The following is a 16,233-nucleotide window of genomic DNA, read 5'->3' on the forward strand; positions in this document are numbered from 1 at the left end:
AGAGATTAAAGCCAACACAGGTACTTAGTCTAACAAGAAATCTGATTGAACAGATGGTGAACAGAGAGAGACTTGAGACGTCTGGAAGAGGAAACTGGTTTTAGAGATGCAGTCACTGGGAGATAAAGGTGCTAAAAGTCCTTGTGATGCTAAATCCCACTACGTGGTCAGAAATGGATGATTTTCAGCCAGAATTTCTGAAAGGAAGAAGAAATGTATCAGAATGCACAAGAAAAAAAGAAAAGAAAGGTCATTTAGTTTCCTCTCAGATGCATACCAAGTAGCAGGAGAGCTAGAGCAAGGCTTAAGCATAAAGGTGCTCTGGGGGACTCTATCAATAACAGTGAAAATGACACTTTTGCATCAGTTGCTTATGGAGCTCAGTGCTGTAAGGCAAGACAGTAGGGGTTTACTTCTCTCTGGGAGTGGAGAGTAGAGGATCAATCCCTAAACCTAGTCACATCTCTGGGGTTAAAAGTAATGTCAGCTGTTTGAGTGCAAGATCCCTGCTTTCCAAAGCCAGCCCTTGAAGGGCAGAGAGATGCAAAGATGCACACCAACAAGATCTATAGATTTCACTTGCACACGTGTATAGGGGAGGCTGTCTCTGTTCCCCTCTGGATCCCATCATATCCTAACAAGCACATCTTTAAACTCAAGGTGACCCTGCTGTAGGGGAGATGGATGGCTGGAGGAGGGGGTGTCAAGAGCTTGAATTAATATGCTGAACTAGCCAGTTCCCAATGATTTATACCATGGGGACAACACTTACTTTGCTCCCCAACGCTCCACCCTGCTCAAGATCCAGCATACCATACAGGAGGCTCAGCAACACATGCAGAAAGTTGAACTTACTACTGTACTTACTAATGGATCCAATGACAGATATACGGTTGAGCGAGAGTCAGTATGCAAGAGCAGGCATGGCAAATTTGGAATCTGAGGCAAATTTAAAAGTTTGTGCTTGCAAGAGGAAAAACGAAGAAAGAAAAAAAAAAAAAGCACAAATCAGGGCTAAAGTGGCTGGGCTTAAGCGGCACAGTTGTCCATGGAATACAGTCATGGTAAAAGCCAAAAAACCCCACGGATATTCCTCTGAGTGTAATGAATAAGTTGCTAACAGTGAGCTAAAAAACAACAGCATTTATCTGGCACTATTTGACAAATGTGAAATCCCTAAAGACTACACCAGCATCAAGGTCTTGCTGAAGCCTTTCCTTGTGGATAGACCTGTTGGAAATGTTCCCTTTGTACATTGATTTACTAGTAGAATTCTTGAGCATGGGAGGCAAAGATCCAAGCAGGATGCAATGCTGTGTCTTTTGCCTCTTTGCTAACAAATAAAGAAGGAAGGGGATTCTCAGGTGCACCAGGACAGGGAGAGTTTTAGGTCTTTTTAATCTCTAGAAAATACTATGCAGAACTTGAAGAGATGAACCACTGTCTTGGCTTTTTACGTCCGTGGACCTCTTTGGTATAGCAATACTGGAAATGGAAATGTTTTCTGGGTCCTTAGGTGTAAAACAGCAACAAAGACGAGAGAAGTTCAGTCCTACAGGTTTATTATTACCTGTGCACGTTCAGGGACCTGTACCAGCTACTCAGCAACTTCTGTTCAGGAGCCCTGCCGAGCTTTGAGCTTGCACACTGCCTTAGCAATCAACATAGCAGGGCAAACAGTGTCTGGCTGCTGGACCATTTCACACAGGTGGTATAGGGCAGAGATCCTTATGTGAATGTTTGCCTCTAAAATTACAGTAAAATATCCCCAAACCCACAATTACTGTACCTGGTTCTATTTAACAAAGCTTTTAACCTCCAGACCCCTGGCTTTTCCAGCTGTATTGCTTTTGGCAGGAACACCATTCTGTTTGTCCTGTCGTGCTGCTGGTGGAACGCAGATGCTTTCCTTCAAGCAGATGAAGCTTCCAAGTACGGACAGTGGAAAGCACATCCTGACATTGGAAGCAGATGCTAGAGAATGACTCAGGTGCAGGCTTCTGCCCCGATGTCCTATTTTCCACTGAAATATAAGGGGAAAAGGGAAAAAAAAATGTATTTTTAATGCATACTTTAGCTGCAGTGTCTGGGCAGTTAGTCAAGGACAGACAAATGTTGCCAAATAGAGATTTTCCAACTGGGTGGAAGTTGGCCCATATCTTCAGAGCTATTTTGATGCTTGTTAGGTGTCTCTGAAGATCTGGCCAGTCATGCACGGATTTTAGCATTGTTAGAATGTTTTAACGGTTAATGTTTTAACACAGTTCTGATGTGATCTTGACACAGTTATGATTTCAACACAGTTTAAATGATGGGCTTGCCTTTAGTACAAACGACACTGTTTCAAATTCAGACCAGCAACAGCGTATGAATGGAGGACAAAAGAAAGATGAGAGAAATGGGTGTGAAAAACACTGGAGAGAAGGGAATAAACGCGAGAAACCTCAGCAGAGCGACACAAAGGAGAATGAGCAGAATGCAGAGAAATGCTTTAGACACTCACGTAAGCAGTAAGATTTCATTTATTTGGCACAGAGGGACAATAGCCCTGCTAACCAGGATAGCTATTGTTCTTTTGTTTTTAAGAAACAAAAAGGGTAAATGTGAAGCACTAGCTTCCCAGGGAAAAATCACAAAAATAAGTTCTCATCCTGCTGTCTACCGAGGAACCAGAAGCCTCTTGTACCTTACCTATCGCCCTCGCACTGTTTCTCACCCACGTGTTTACCGGCTTAGAAAACAAATGAAATATATTGAGGCCTTGCTCTATCTGAGGAGAGCTGAGGTTTTTTTGTAGCAGAACAAGTTAATTGGTTTGAAAACCATCGAGTCAATGCACTAAGCAGAAAAATGCATGGTGCTATCTGCTGTGTAGTTGAGCACACAAGTGCTGCAGCAGCTAATGTTTCAGAACAGAGTATATCGGCGTATTCCCTTTAGCTTTATTTCAGCATTTCTTGTAACGAAGACGGAAAGCCATCCATAATCAGAGGAAGCCTCAAAATGTTGCATTCCTTTGGCGGTGGTGGAGGAAGAAGAAAAGGAGGACTTTGATTTAGAAAGACAGAGGTGCTCAAATACAAGGATGACAGCTGGGGAATAAGGACCCGCTGTTCAGGGACAGTGAATTGCTTATAGCCTTTTACAAGCTCAGGGAGGGTGTAAGCTGTAAACAAGGTTCGGGAGCTTTGGCACAGATACAGTGGATCCTGTCAGCGAAAAGGACCTTCCACAGCGTATAGGTAGCCTCGTGAACCCGTTAGAGCCATTTGAAGCGTGGACGCGCAGAATTCCCCTCTTCTTTCTTCGCTGGAAAGCAAACAGCTGTCACTGAGGAAGGCAGGGGTGTCAGATATGCCTGGAGACATGCATCTGGGAATTTCTGCCCAATTAAAATACTTCTGAACGCAAAAGATGATGGTTTCTACCGAGGGAGCTAGTGGAAAGTGTTATCTGGGAAACCCAAACAGATCAACCCCGCGTTTGTTGTTCGGGGAGTTACTGTTCTTCGCAGCTAACTGGCTTCATCTGGAAAAGGACAACCTCCGCAGCATCGTAACCGTAACCCTCTGCGCAACCACAGGACAACCAGAGCTGAGGCAAGGCTCGATGATTTTTTAACCTCTGCTAGTCAAAGCTGTGGTGGGTTTCACCTGCATGCTCAAATGTGAACATATGGATATGTAATATAAAGAACACAGCCCCCGAACCAAATCCTTTAGTGATACATAAGGCAAGTTCTCAGCTGAATATACTACTGAGGGGCATAATAAATATTCACGGTTGTTTACAACTTAATGCATGTTAGTTGCCCCACGGACTTCACCAGTGATTCCCATGGCTTGGTCTTGCAGAAGGACGTTAGCGCTCCCGAGTTTCTCAGTTCTCTGAAGGGCTTTTGGCGGGAGATCCTCACGGGCATGGCTCATCGCCGTGTGTAGTACCTGTCAGCAGAAGACAGAAGACATTTTTATTTTTAAGTAGACAACTTAAATTAGCGCTATTGGTGCATCTAAGGCCTAAACAGCATTAGTTACTTGTATGTCTAAGGCCTAAACAGAGGAGGAACATCATTCAATGTATTTTAATAGCCAGTTTTCCTTTTCTGCGGTGTTTCTGAAAATTCACAATCGTTACTTCAGACTAACTTGTTCTGAGTTTATTTTGCTTATTTACAGATGCTTTCGTTCACAAATCTGTCCGTATCTTTTCCTATTTTTATTCCTTTTCCTATTATTGGTTTTTTTGGCGTTCCCATCCCCAAGCCAGTTTCACGTTCTAAAAAAACTCTCCAGCATTTCCAGTTCCCTTGTTGAGGGTAAAATGCCATGCGTCCTCCCTTGCTAGGACAAGCCCCGCTGAACGAAGAGGGTGGCCGCTCCGCCGTGCTGCAGCCGAAACTTTCCTTTTAGCCGTTGCTGGTTGCGAGGCGCTTCATTAAAACGAGATAGTTGTTGCGTTTTTCCCTCCAGGTTCGGTCTCGCAGCAGTGCAAATGGCATCGCGGCTAATTTTTGCTAACTTCATCGCGTCAGTTCCCGGGAGAGGAAACGTCTGCCCCTGGCTAGCAGCGGGGCTCGGGCTCGCCCTCCCGGGCACGGCAGACCCGGCAGCGACCGCAACGGCGCCGAGAGGAGCCGGCGCTCACCCCGCGCCTGGGCGTAAGAAAACAATCCACCGAGCGGCCGCGCTGCACGGTTAAAGCTGCGTTAACGCCCCGATGCTTCCAAAGAACGGCCCCGCAGCCCCCGCTCGCATCTCACGCCGGAGCAGGGCGGGGGGCGGGCTGGCGATCGCCGCGGCCGCCGCGCGTCCAACCACAGCGGGGCGGGGGGAGCCGCCGGCGCCGAAAACGGCGATATCACAGAACCGGGGGCCGGGTGCGGGCGGATGGGGGCAGGTCGGGCAGGAGGAGGGCGAATGTTTCCTGCCCGCCGCCGCCGCCCCCCGGCCGCCCCCCGCAGCCGGGCGGAAGTCAGCCCGCGCCGTCGGAGCTTAAAAGGCTCCCGCACGCCGCGCCGCCCCAGTGCCGGCGGCCGCAGCGGGGCCGGAGCCAGCGCCGCCGCCAGCCCTGCGGGCCACGCCGAGGCGGGCCATGCGCTGCCCCGCGCCCTGAGCGAGCGAGCCAGCTCCCTCCCTCCCTCCCTCCCTTCCCCCCCCCGTCCGAGGGCCGGGCCGCCCGGCTCTGCCCCTCCGCACCCCGCCAGGCAGGGGGAAGGCGCCCGGCGCGATGGCTCTCCCCGGATCCCACGCCGCCCGGGACGGTGCTGCCGCATCAGTGAGTAATTCCTGCTAATTCACCCCCCGGGGGCCGGTGGGCTCCGGCTCGGCAGATCGTGGGGGAGGCGGGCGTCTCGGTTTTTGCTGCTTTTTCTCCCCTCCTCCCTCCCCCTCTTCGGGTTTTATATTATTTTTGTTTTCTCAATAAAACACCACGCGAAGAGGCGAGATGACAAAGGAAATGTGATCCTAGGCGCTGCAGGGGCTCAGAGCGAGCGAGAACCGGAGAGGAGGAGGAGGAGGAGGGGGCGAGCGAGCGTAGCGCTCTCGGATAGCATTGCACAGCGGCTCCAATTTGTGCGAGCGAATATAATACACCCCCCATGAATAATTCAGGGCGGCCGGCGGGGACCTGCCGCTGCTCCTCTGCCCGGCCGCGGCCGCCGCAGCGTGTGCGAGCCGCGCCGAGCCCGCGGCGCTGACCGGCCCGCCGCCGGCCGGGAGAGCCGCCGGGCACCGCGTGTGGCGGGGCCGCTGCGGGCTCGGCGCTGCCCTCCGCGGGGAGCCCCGCTGAAAGGAAGGCGTCCGCCGGGACTCCGAGAGGGGACTGCTGCTCTTAGCCGTCCCCGGAGCCCTTTTCTCCTTCCCTTCCCTTCCCACCTCCTCCTGCTCCTCCGCGTCCCGCCAGCGCGAGTCTCTGCCGGTGGGGTGGGCACCAACGCCGCCCTCCATCCCCACCCCCCAGTCATGCGGTGGTGGAGCAGGCGTCGGCGGGGGAGGACTGGAGCCGGAGAAGTCTGCCTGGCCACTGTGTTTCAGTGCCTCTCTCTCTCCTAGAGCTGCTCTGGATTGCAAAAGTGGAGGGGGGAACTGAAACGAAATTTCCCCTTCCCCCCCGACAAGCACAGGTTTAAAGGAAAAGAGGAAAAAACCCAACGCCCCAAGAAGAAAGAGAGAAACTTGAGTTAAAGCCCTGCTGCCCCCCACCCGCGTCCTCCCCGCCCGGCCAAGAGGGACTTGCACTGCCACCCCGGCGCCCCGACCCCGTCCTGCGGCCGTGGGAACCGGAGCCGAGCCCCGGCGGACAGAGGTCCGGTCCCCGCTGGATGCGGTGGGGATCGGGCGATTGGCGCCCATGCACTTTCTGTTTAGGAAGAAGACAAGTAACCAAACCGCGTTGTCAAACTGCTGACCCAAGGGGGAAATGAGAAGACTGTGTGAGGTATTGACCCGTCCGGGAATCGATACAATTTGTCTAATGCAACGGGGGATCGGGGGTTAAGTACATGTGAGGGAAGAGAGGATCCATTTGCTGAGAGAGAACGGGACAGCTACACCTTGATACCAAAAATACGCCCCCCCGCCCTCCCCCCCCCCGCCTCCTGCAGCAGCAAGCCCGGCAGCAGCGAGGTACGAGGCGAGGATCCAGCTCCCTGCAGACCGTCGGATCGATGACACCGTATTTGCAAAACCGGCCAATCGATCCCACTTGGCAAAACGACTGATCGATGCCAGCTTGCTCGTAAGCCGCTTGCAGAACTACCTTCTCCCCGCGCTGCTCCAAACGCCCCCCGCCTCCTGTGTTTCACCACCCCCCCGTTTTTCTTGCCGTTGGCTTTTTTTTTTTTGTGAGGGAGGGGAGATACTTTTTTTTTTTTGGCTTTTTTTTTTGCCCCCCTCGCCGCCCCATCGGGGAGTCAGGCCCATCGCAAATGGCTTCGTTTCCCGAGTCCGACTTCCAGATCTGCCCGCTGTGCAAGGAGATGTGCGGCTCGCCGGCTCCCCTCTCCTCCAACTCCTCCACCTCGTCGTCCTCCTCGCAGACCTCCAGCTCCTCCGGGGGCGGCGGCGGCGGCTCCTCCTGCGGGGGCCCGCCGCGGCGGCTCCACGTCCTGCCCTGCCTGCACGCCTTCTGCCGCCAGTGCCTGGAGGCGCAGCGGCACCCCGGCGCGGGGGACGCGCTCAAGCTGCGCTGCCCCATCTGCGACCAGAAGGTGGTGATCTCGGAGCCCTCGGGCATGGACGCGCTGCCCTCCTCCAACTTCCTCCTCAGCAACCTGCTGGACGTCGTCGTGGTGGCCGCCGCCGCCGACGAGCAGAAGAACGGCCGCGCCGCCGGGGCCGGCCCCGCCGCCGGCTCCGGCGCGGGAGGGGGGGGCGGCGGCGGCAACAACCGCCACCACGGCCGCCCGCCGCCGCCTCCGCACCGCGCCGCCGGCTCCTCGCCCGCCGCCGCCGCCGCCTCGGCCGCGCCCTCCTCGACGTCGTCGTCCTCCTCCTCCTCCTCGGGCGGCGGCGGCTCGGCGGCGCTCCTGCTGCGGCGGCCCCACAGCCGGCAGGGCGAGCCCCGCTGCAGCTCCTGCGACGAGGGCAACGCCGCCAGCTCCCGCTGCCTCGACTGCCAGGAGCACCTGTGCGACAACTGCGTGCGGGCGCACCAGCGCGTCCGCCTCACCAAGGACCACTTCATCGAGCGCTTCGCCGCCGCCGCCGGCCCCGCCGCCGCCGCCGCCGGCCCCGCCGCGCCGCTCGCCCTCAGCCCGCCCTTCCCCGCCTCGCCCTACAACATCCTCTCCGTCTTCCCCGACCGGGCCAGCTACTGCCAGCACCACGACGACGAGGTGAGCCGCGGCGCGGAGCGGCGCGGGAGGGGGCGGCCGCGCTCCCGCCCCTCGCCGGCGCCAGAGGGCCCCCGCCCGCCTCGCACCCTCGCGGCGGGCGGGCCGGCCCTGAGGGGCGGGCGGCGGCGGGGAGCGGCCGCGGCGCTTCCTCCGCCCGCGGGGGCCCTCGGGTCTTGGCCGCCCCGCGGGGCTCGGGGGCCGGGGGTGGGCTCGGAGGGGCGGGGTGGGTGCGGCGGGAGCCGTTAACGGGCCGGGGGTGGGTGGGCGGGCGGGCGGCGGCGTCCCCGGGCGCTCCGCTGCCTCCGGGCACCGCTCCGCGCCGCCGCCCGGGAGGAGGAGGAGGAGGTGAGCCGGGGGTGCGCGTGTGCCGCTGCGAGGTGCGGGAGCCGCTGTCCCGGGAGGCGGTCGTCGCAGCCTCGGGCTGCCCGTGCGCGGCGGGAAGCCGCTAACGCGGCGTGCGGCGGGGGCGTGGGGCTGCTGCGGGCGCTGCCTTTCTGGGGGAGCTTGTCGGGCGCGTACCGAGGGGCGGCGAGACCGTGGAGGTGCGGGCGAGAGAAGTCCGGAGTCCCCCAGGCTCCTAATGTTTCTAATGCAGAGTTAAAATTACTGCGTGGAGTCTGTTCTGTACCGTGTTCGGCGTGTAACCCGTCGAAGAAGAAAAAAAACCAAACAACAAACGAATAAATAGGGAAGGCAGATAACTGTAACGAGCAAAGGACTTTTTTATTAAAGGTAGTCAAAGTCAGCAAAGATGTTCATTCACCCTCGCCTATACCGGCTACATCTCCTGTTTTTGGGTAGCATTTTAGCTGCCTCTCTGGTGCAAACGAGAACTTTACCCACACAAGAATGGGAACTTGCTTTACATAGTCTTCATTTAAAAAGCTTTGCTCACAAGTTTTGTTTCTGATGATCCTAAGTATTGTTTCACAGATCTGAAAGAGGCTGCGGCTTCTTCAAAATGTGCTGGAAGTGTCTTAAGTTTCATTGGGACATAGTTTCTTGCTGTGATGGTTTGCAACTTGATTTTCATCTGGAACTGGAAAATGGCCGTCTGCTGTTTTCCCCCCCCTTTCTGCTCTGGGGGGTCAATGCGGGGGATTTTGCTGGAATTTTCCAGTAACTTCAGTGTTGGAGGTAGTTTCCTCCCAGTATGAAATCCAACAGCACAACAAGCCACTTCAGGGGAAAAACCTGCCTGAGGACAGGGTAGTACTGAGTTTTCTGTGGGATGCTTGCTTAACTGATAGATGAAGGTGTTTAGCCTAGTGAAGTGTGGTGATGCCTTTGTCATCTTTTCCTATGTCCTCCAATGCTGTTGAACCTCTGAAATAGTTTTCTAGAAAGCTCTGGAAGAGCTTTTTCTGTTTCTTAAAGTTGCTAGTGTCAGGACAAAGGATGAATTTTGTGGAAAAAGAAAAACCTTAATTACTTTTGGGGGTGGGGTGTGCTTGAGGGGCAAGGAAGTTTAAAAAAAAACAAATAAAAACGAAACAAACAAAACCCCCAGCAATCTTAAGGCAGTTGGGCTGCTTACAGTTTTTTGTGGTATCTAAGTATCTTCCTGCTAGTGGGCTTCCTAAAGAACATATGTAATACTGAATGCCAGAATGAAATGAAGCATGGTATTCTTAGTAGGCTAAAAAAAAGCTGTGTTTCTGCACTCACTTTGGAGTATAACTTTGGACTTGTGGTATGGGCTAAAAAGCTTCTAGTTCTCGTGTTATCAGTACGACAAAACTTCTTGTTGAAGTGTGTAAAATGAAACAGTGGAGAGGTGTTGGTTGTAGTGTAGAATATCCAGCTTCTAAAGCAGATGTATTCTCCACCACTTGGTGAAGAGTAGCTGGGGCAGGAGCTCCAAGGGATTTTGTAGACTTAAAAGCTTAAATTGCAAAGGGAAAAAAGACATTCTAGCCTTGCTTAAACTATACAGTTTTTCTAGAAGTGACTTCTAAAAAAGCTTGTTAATTTATTTTGCATAACTAATTTTATTTTCAACAGTGTGCATTGAAAAGAGTACGTGTCTCTTAGGATTAGTTTTGGGTGTCCTTGCGTCCTGTAGACCTAGAAATTGCTTTAAAACAAGTGAGCATTTTCAAGCTTCAGCTCCTGTTGAGAAAGGCTTTTATTCTGCAAATTAATGATCTACTACTGTTCTTGATTAGTGAGTTTTGGTGGTTCCTTAATGTGGGTGTGCCTGATCAGCATTTGCAAGTATCTATTACTCAGTCAAGGGGAAGTGTTTGAGAGATACATTGACTGTTGGGAACAGTTTATACTGTAAATCTTTCTCACTTCCACTAAAAATGTGGGCGAGGTGTACAGGTTTTTTCTGAGAAAGGGTGGCTGCAAAACTGTGAGGGTTATTGCTTGTTTAATTCTAAGAATGCTATTTACAGCCTCATAAAATGAACGATAATAGAAAGGCAGCCTTCCAAGAGAGTACTTAAGTGATGCACTAAGTACTTTTTTTTGGCTAATAGTGTAAAAACAAACAAAATGCAAGGCTGGAATGGAAGCTTAATATTAGTAGCTATACACTCTGGTTCTGCTCAGTATGTAAGTGGGAAAAGCTGGTGACAGAGCAGGATATTTCCTCAGACTAATGTCATGCAGGTAAGTTTGAGCACAGGCAGATCTCATCTGTAAGCTGCTAGAATAGTAGTTCTCTCGGATGTGGAGTTCTTCCCCAGAATGTATCCACCCTGTTTGAGATCAGTTATAAGGAGTTCGACCCTGTCCCTGGGGCTTTTCTGGGCCAAAGCAGCTGGCTCCCTTATTTTCTACCTGTATACCTACAACATAACTAATGTCCTTCCAACATCACTACCTCACTTGTTACTTTTGGTTGTTCCTCTCTGGTCTTTCCACCCCTCCTCCTGGGAAGCACTGTCCATTCCCCGTAACTCTCCCTCCTTCCACCCCCATTTTGAGACTCCCTCAAGTGAGGAGGGAAATAGCACTGTGGGTGGTTACTTACTGGGTGTTCCAAGTCTCAAAACAAGACTACAGATACACATTTCCAAGACAAGATCAATATGGTTGCTTATCCTTTCAGTGCAGAGAAATGCAGATTTCAGCTCTTTACTGGGATGTCTGGAGCAGTCTCTTTTTAGTTGAGCTGGTTCTGGTCTCAGTTGAGCTGTTGACTCCTGTAAAACAACAGTAACCTGTTGTGTGCTATGAGTACATACAGTCACTGACAACAGAGAATATTGACTGTTACTGTAGTGGCAAACATTAAAGAAAGTGGAACTCTGAACACTGATTTCAGGGTGGCTGGTGCCTGCAAATAACTACAGTGATGCCTGAAAGGAAAGCAAGTAGACTATTCGGGGGGGGGGAATAGAGGGGGGAGCAAAAGCCAATCTTCTTTTTTTTGTCATAGAGCTGCTGTTGAAACCCACTCCGGTTGCTTACCTCTTGGAACTGCTCTGTCCGAGGTAAAATGCTATCAGGGCAGCAAGGGAAATGCTTAATCTCAGTCAGATGTTTCAAAGCATTCTACAAATGTAGCAATATTTGTGTTGCAACCCTGAAAACTTTCTTCTGTGTGACTATGTTTGTTCTAACATTGATAATTCTGTCCATACAGTAGTAATGTCATAAAAGCTGCTAGAACAAGACTGTAAACTTGAAAAAGGTTTTACCTTAGTCTATCCATAATTAAATCAAATATGCTAACTGATATGTCAAAGTGTGCTTGATTGTCTCATCTCTCAGACGGAGCACCTCTGTTTTTCTTTTCATAGAATTCTCAATAATAGGCTGCAAACCAAACCAGATGCTTAGAAAATGTTGGAACAACTGTACAATACTTGGCTTGTATAGATAAACTACCTGAATTCAAATGAGTTTGCTGTTGCAGAAAGTGGAAGAGGCCACAAGTCTCGAGTTAAATAATGTGGGGTTTCCTTCATGCCGACTCTCAGCTGCAACATGCTTTAGTACCACTTGGTGATGACAGTGGTGGATGGTCAGAACAGTTCAATAGCAGACTTCTGATGCTTTCTAAGGAAAGAGCAGAGTTGCCAAATTCAGTCAACTTAATGGTCTGTGACCCCCTAGTTCTCATATTGCTTTATAGATTCCATTTTAGAAGTGGTTCATAGAGTACAAGGCAAACCCTGTAGCACCATGGCTCCCCTCACTGCAAGAAAGGATTTTCAGAGTTCTTTCTCCCCTTGCCCTTAGCCATGCTGTTCCTTCCTTTTGCTTGCATCAGTTCTGGCTTTGGTCAGATTCTTCACTGATCACACTAATTCACAAACTCAAAAGTTTCTTGCCAGATCAGTGAGTTGAAATGGCTCATGGGGATATCAGTGCACATGGACAAGACTGGCTAAAATTAGATTGCTATATTGAATTCTGGAGTTGCATATATTCCTGCATTTATTGTCTTTTTAGACTACAACAAAATTACACTTCTCCTTATTGTCTCAGAGACTGTAAAAGATGCAACTTGTGTATGCATAGGGGAAGGCATTCAAACACGTAACTGTCAGCTGAACTGAAAGCTACGTATTTGGTACCTTGGCTAAATTTACTGATTGAATTTATACCTAAGCTGCTCTAATGTAGGAGGGTAAAGCTCTGGTTTCACAATAAGGGAGTGAGCTGTCTTAACATCTCATGGCTACTCAAAGAAGGAGATCTCACTTCCTCCTCTATTCTCACCAGGCTTGCTTGTGTGCACTCAGGAGATGCTTCTGTGAGCCAATTTATCTTGCTGAACTTGATGGAAAACTTTTTTCCCTTATTCCTTCTAGCATTGATGTAAGTTTATTTGAATTGCAGAGGAATCTGGCCCAAATTGAACTGGTATGAGGGAAAAGGAGGAATAGTGTGGCTAGGAAGGAAGGGTAGGTTAGCTATGGTCCCTTTTGTGTAATGGCTTGCCATTGCTGCCAAACCCTGAGCTTTACTCCATGGTGCCCTTAACGCTGTCCACCCACATGTCTCACCAAAACAGTTGGCTAACAAAAAGGGAATATGCCTGTGTCCCCGCTTCTGTGTCTCTTGCTCAAGGGCTATTTATATGAAACTGCAGTACATGATACAAATGTGATGCAGGCTCTTGCTGTTCATTTTTCTAATGGCTAGGGTTTTTTACCTCCTAACAAAATGATTAAAACTTGTAGGAGTGCATTCTGGAGGTGCTGGTCTTAATATGTAATACTTTATTGTGTTGCTGCTGTAGTTTCAGCTTTAGAGGACAATGTGCACATCACCTACAGAAATTAATACTTCCAGTCTATGTAAGAAACTGCATATACTTCTTTATACTGATGCACCCTTCATTTATTGTACTTACTGTGTCTTTTTTTCTTCTGATATCAAACACACATGCAGGTGCCCAGTCTGAAGACGGCACTTTGGATTCAGTTACTGATGTTTGTGTTTTCCTTTTTAAATTTTTCCTGGCGAAGAAAGAAGGGCAGTAAGTTGTTTTGTTCATACATGGTCTATGTGATGTGGACTTAACATCTTTAGAATGATGGTGGGTTTTAATAATCTCTAATTTCACACTTTTTACTTACAAATAATGTTCAGATCTGGTGCTAAACAGGTCACCTCTTAGATTACTTTGCCTTACTTTCCTTTTATGCCCCTTCCCCAGCATAACTTTAGCTCCTGGCTCTTCCCTGTGTGTAAAGGTATTTTATTTCACTGCTCTTTTGTAAGAGAATGAAAACTTTGCTGGGCTTAAAACAGCTTTAATACCATACTGGACAGAATCAAAACCTTCCTTCCTTTCCCCTGCTTTGCTGGGATTGATGTTCAAATACTCTCAACATTTTAGGGTAAATACAGCAAAGTTGTTGGCGTTTTGTTTTGTGGGGGTTTTGTTGTTGTTTGTTTTTTCTGGTGATAATCTGATACCATTACACTACTGGCCTAATTAAACATGATTTCAGATAGTTTCCTGAGTAAAAATTGGAAGAAACAGAAGTGCCTTGTCTGTTCAGGCAACTTTCCTGGACTGTTTTTACTTTGAGAACATCTTTGAAGAACTAACAATATCAATATAGTAGAAACTTGCAGGCTGCAGCATAGATCTCTTGAGGTTTTAACAACTTCCTTGAGAAGGTAGGACTGGAGATGTACATACAATAAATAGGCATGAAACTAGTCTTATTGTATACTGACAATTTTTTCTAACTTCAGCTTTGTTAAAACTGATGTCTTGAAGTGTATCTCATAACTTGGAGAGAGGGTCTGACTGAATTTTTGCTTCAATTTAGTCATGAAATCTTGCATCATGTATAGGAGTTAATCTTCAGCTAAATCTTCAGAGCATGTAAACATGCTTTTGCTAGACCATGTTTCCTTAGAGGAAAACTACCTAGTTCCTCTGTTTTAAAGTTAAGAAGGTATCATTCCTCTTTCAATACTGTCTTGACCCTGTCTCTTCCTAGTTCTCCTCCCATACTCCCTTCCTTCCTGCAAAGTTGTGGTGTCTTACCAGCAGACAAAGAATCATGATGTGTTGAGAGCACGGATCTTAAGCTGTACGAACAATGCACCAAATGCAGGACTAATGTTACCACAGATAAGATTTCACAGAAGGGGTTTATTGTCTTTAGCTGTAAACCACTTTCAATAGGGCAGTTACAAATATAATCTCGGATCATAATTATGTAGTACGTAATTTTTAGTAATGCTTTTACCCTATCATTCTAAGTCTTAATTAAAGTGTAGAAGTACTGGATGGGAGCGAGACTACTGCCTGGCAATGCAAGTATTGGTTAATGTAATGAATGGATGTCCTTGATCCTAAAATATATTAGGCATATGTCCTTGTTTTAGCTGTTCTCATCATGGGCTCAGCTGCAGCTCCTTCCACGGGTTGTTTTCTACTGTCCTGGGCTGTGCTTGTTGAAGGGCTATGTGGGTGGGATGGGTTTGGGCCTCTTATCTAACAAACTGCTCGTGCATCCAAACCAATTTTGAAAGTCGCAGGAGTACAACAAAAACATGTTAAAGAATCAGAGCAATACTATCTGCTAACTGGTTTCAAACTGGAGTTCAAAAGCTTTCTTACTATGCAATATTACTTTGGACAACTTTCTCTTCCTCTTTCCCCTTCCCCCTTCCACCTTAAAAAAAGAGAAATTTTATGTGGCTAATACAGCAGTGGTACTTCTTTCCTGAAGTTCTTTTGACTCTAAGCTACTTTTCTTCCTCTTTATCAGCCCTCAGCAAAATAACAAAATTTTCAACTGTGGAGTCCACAGCTAATACTCTTATTTAGGAACTAAAAATGCTGACCAGCTTTGAATGCTCTAGCTGTTTAGTATGGAAAGGGGTAAAACTCGGTACCCACAGAAGAGGCTCACGATTATATGTTCTGTGTTTTCCTACTGTGCTGCCTCTTGAATGTGTGCAATGCTGCCACTTCCTCACAAGAATTAATGCATAGCTACATGTTCAGCTGTAAGAAATAAGAGCTCCATTCCTGTTATTTCACTTGAGTGTATAACATGCATTTCTAAAACCTCAGATGGTGAGCTTGTTGGATAGGATGATGTCTGGTCAGCAGTTTTCCTACATATGTAGGTGAAATATTTTTGAAATGACTAAGACTTGAACTGGAAACTTTAAATGAGAAGCTTATTGTTCTATGATTCTGCATACTTTGTACTATATGCCTCTGCACTGGTGCTGACTTGGAGAAAATGGCTTACCTTCCGGCAGTAGGTAGGCAACTTGAGGCAATCTCTAAACTTGTCTCACTAGCAGTGGGTGCAGCTTACTTCTCAGAGGTGAATATTTAAAATTTTGGGGACTGTGAAGTATGTCTTCAGTGCTATAGTGGAAATAGTCTCTTGCTGAACAAAGAAATGTGGAATATCTTAAACTTGTTCTGAAATGGACAGATTAATCCAATCAAAGGCTGTTGTCCTGTTGTTACCTCAGTAGTTATGTCTTACTCCTGTTTGTTACTATGGTGTAATCTTTACTAAGATCACGCAAGTAATCCCCAAGGTGCTCGGTACCAGTACTTTCCAGGACTGTCAGAATGCGACTGCCTGACCTTGGATCTCAGTGCTTTGGGGGAAGAAGGGTCCTTTAGTGAGCTAAAGGTAATAGCTAAACTTGTGTTGCATCATTTTCCCTTTAATGTTGGTCTCCATGCATAACCAAAATATTTAAAGGTATTTTGTCAAGTTTGCTAAACCTTATCTTTTCTAGTTGTTTGCTTGTATTACATGCCCATCCCATACATTTTGTGGATAGCCGATGTTGTTATAAACTACCATCTACTGTAAATATTTCCTTTCCCTAGTTAAGGTATTGCGAATGTACAGAACTACCAAATACTGTGTTTGGCTGGATTAAAAGGCTGGCAGGGACCTGAGACTCAGAAATGGAACTTCAACAGGATC

General features: G+C 48.6%; 1 protein-coding gene across 1 annotated transcript in view; it reads left to right on the forward strand.

Moving 5' to 3' along the window:
• The first annotated feature begins 5,063 nt into the window (after positions 1-5,063).
• Positions 5,064-16,233, forward strand: part of TRIM71 (tripartite motif containing 71) — a 59,493-nt gene continuing 48,323 nt past the window's right edge. Inside the window, exons 1-2 of the mRNA XM_069770647.1 lie at positions 5,064-5,277; positions 6,057-7,840. Coding sequence (XP_069626748.1) covers positions 6,932-7,840 — 909 coding nt within the window. The 5' untranslated portion in view covers positions 5,064-5,277; positions 6,057-6,931. The remainder of the gene's footprint in view (positions 5,278-6,056; positions 7,841-16,233) is intronic.

The sequence above is a fragment of the Haliaeetus albicilla genome, chromosome 2, assembly GCF_947461875.1.
Source record: "Haliaeetus albicilla chromosome 2, bHalAlb1.1, whole genome shotgun sequence".
In the NCBI taxonomy this organism is placed as follows: domain Eukaryota; kingdom Metazoa; phylum Chordata; class Aves; order Accipitriformes; family Accipitridae; genus Haliaeetus; species Haliaeetus albicilla.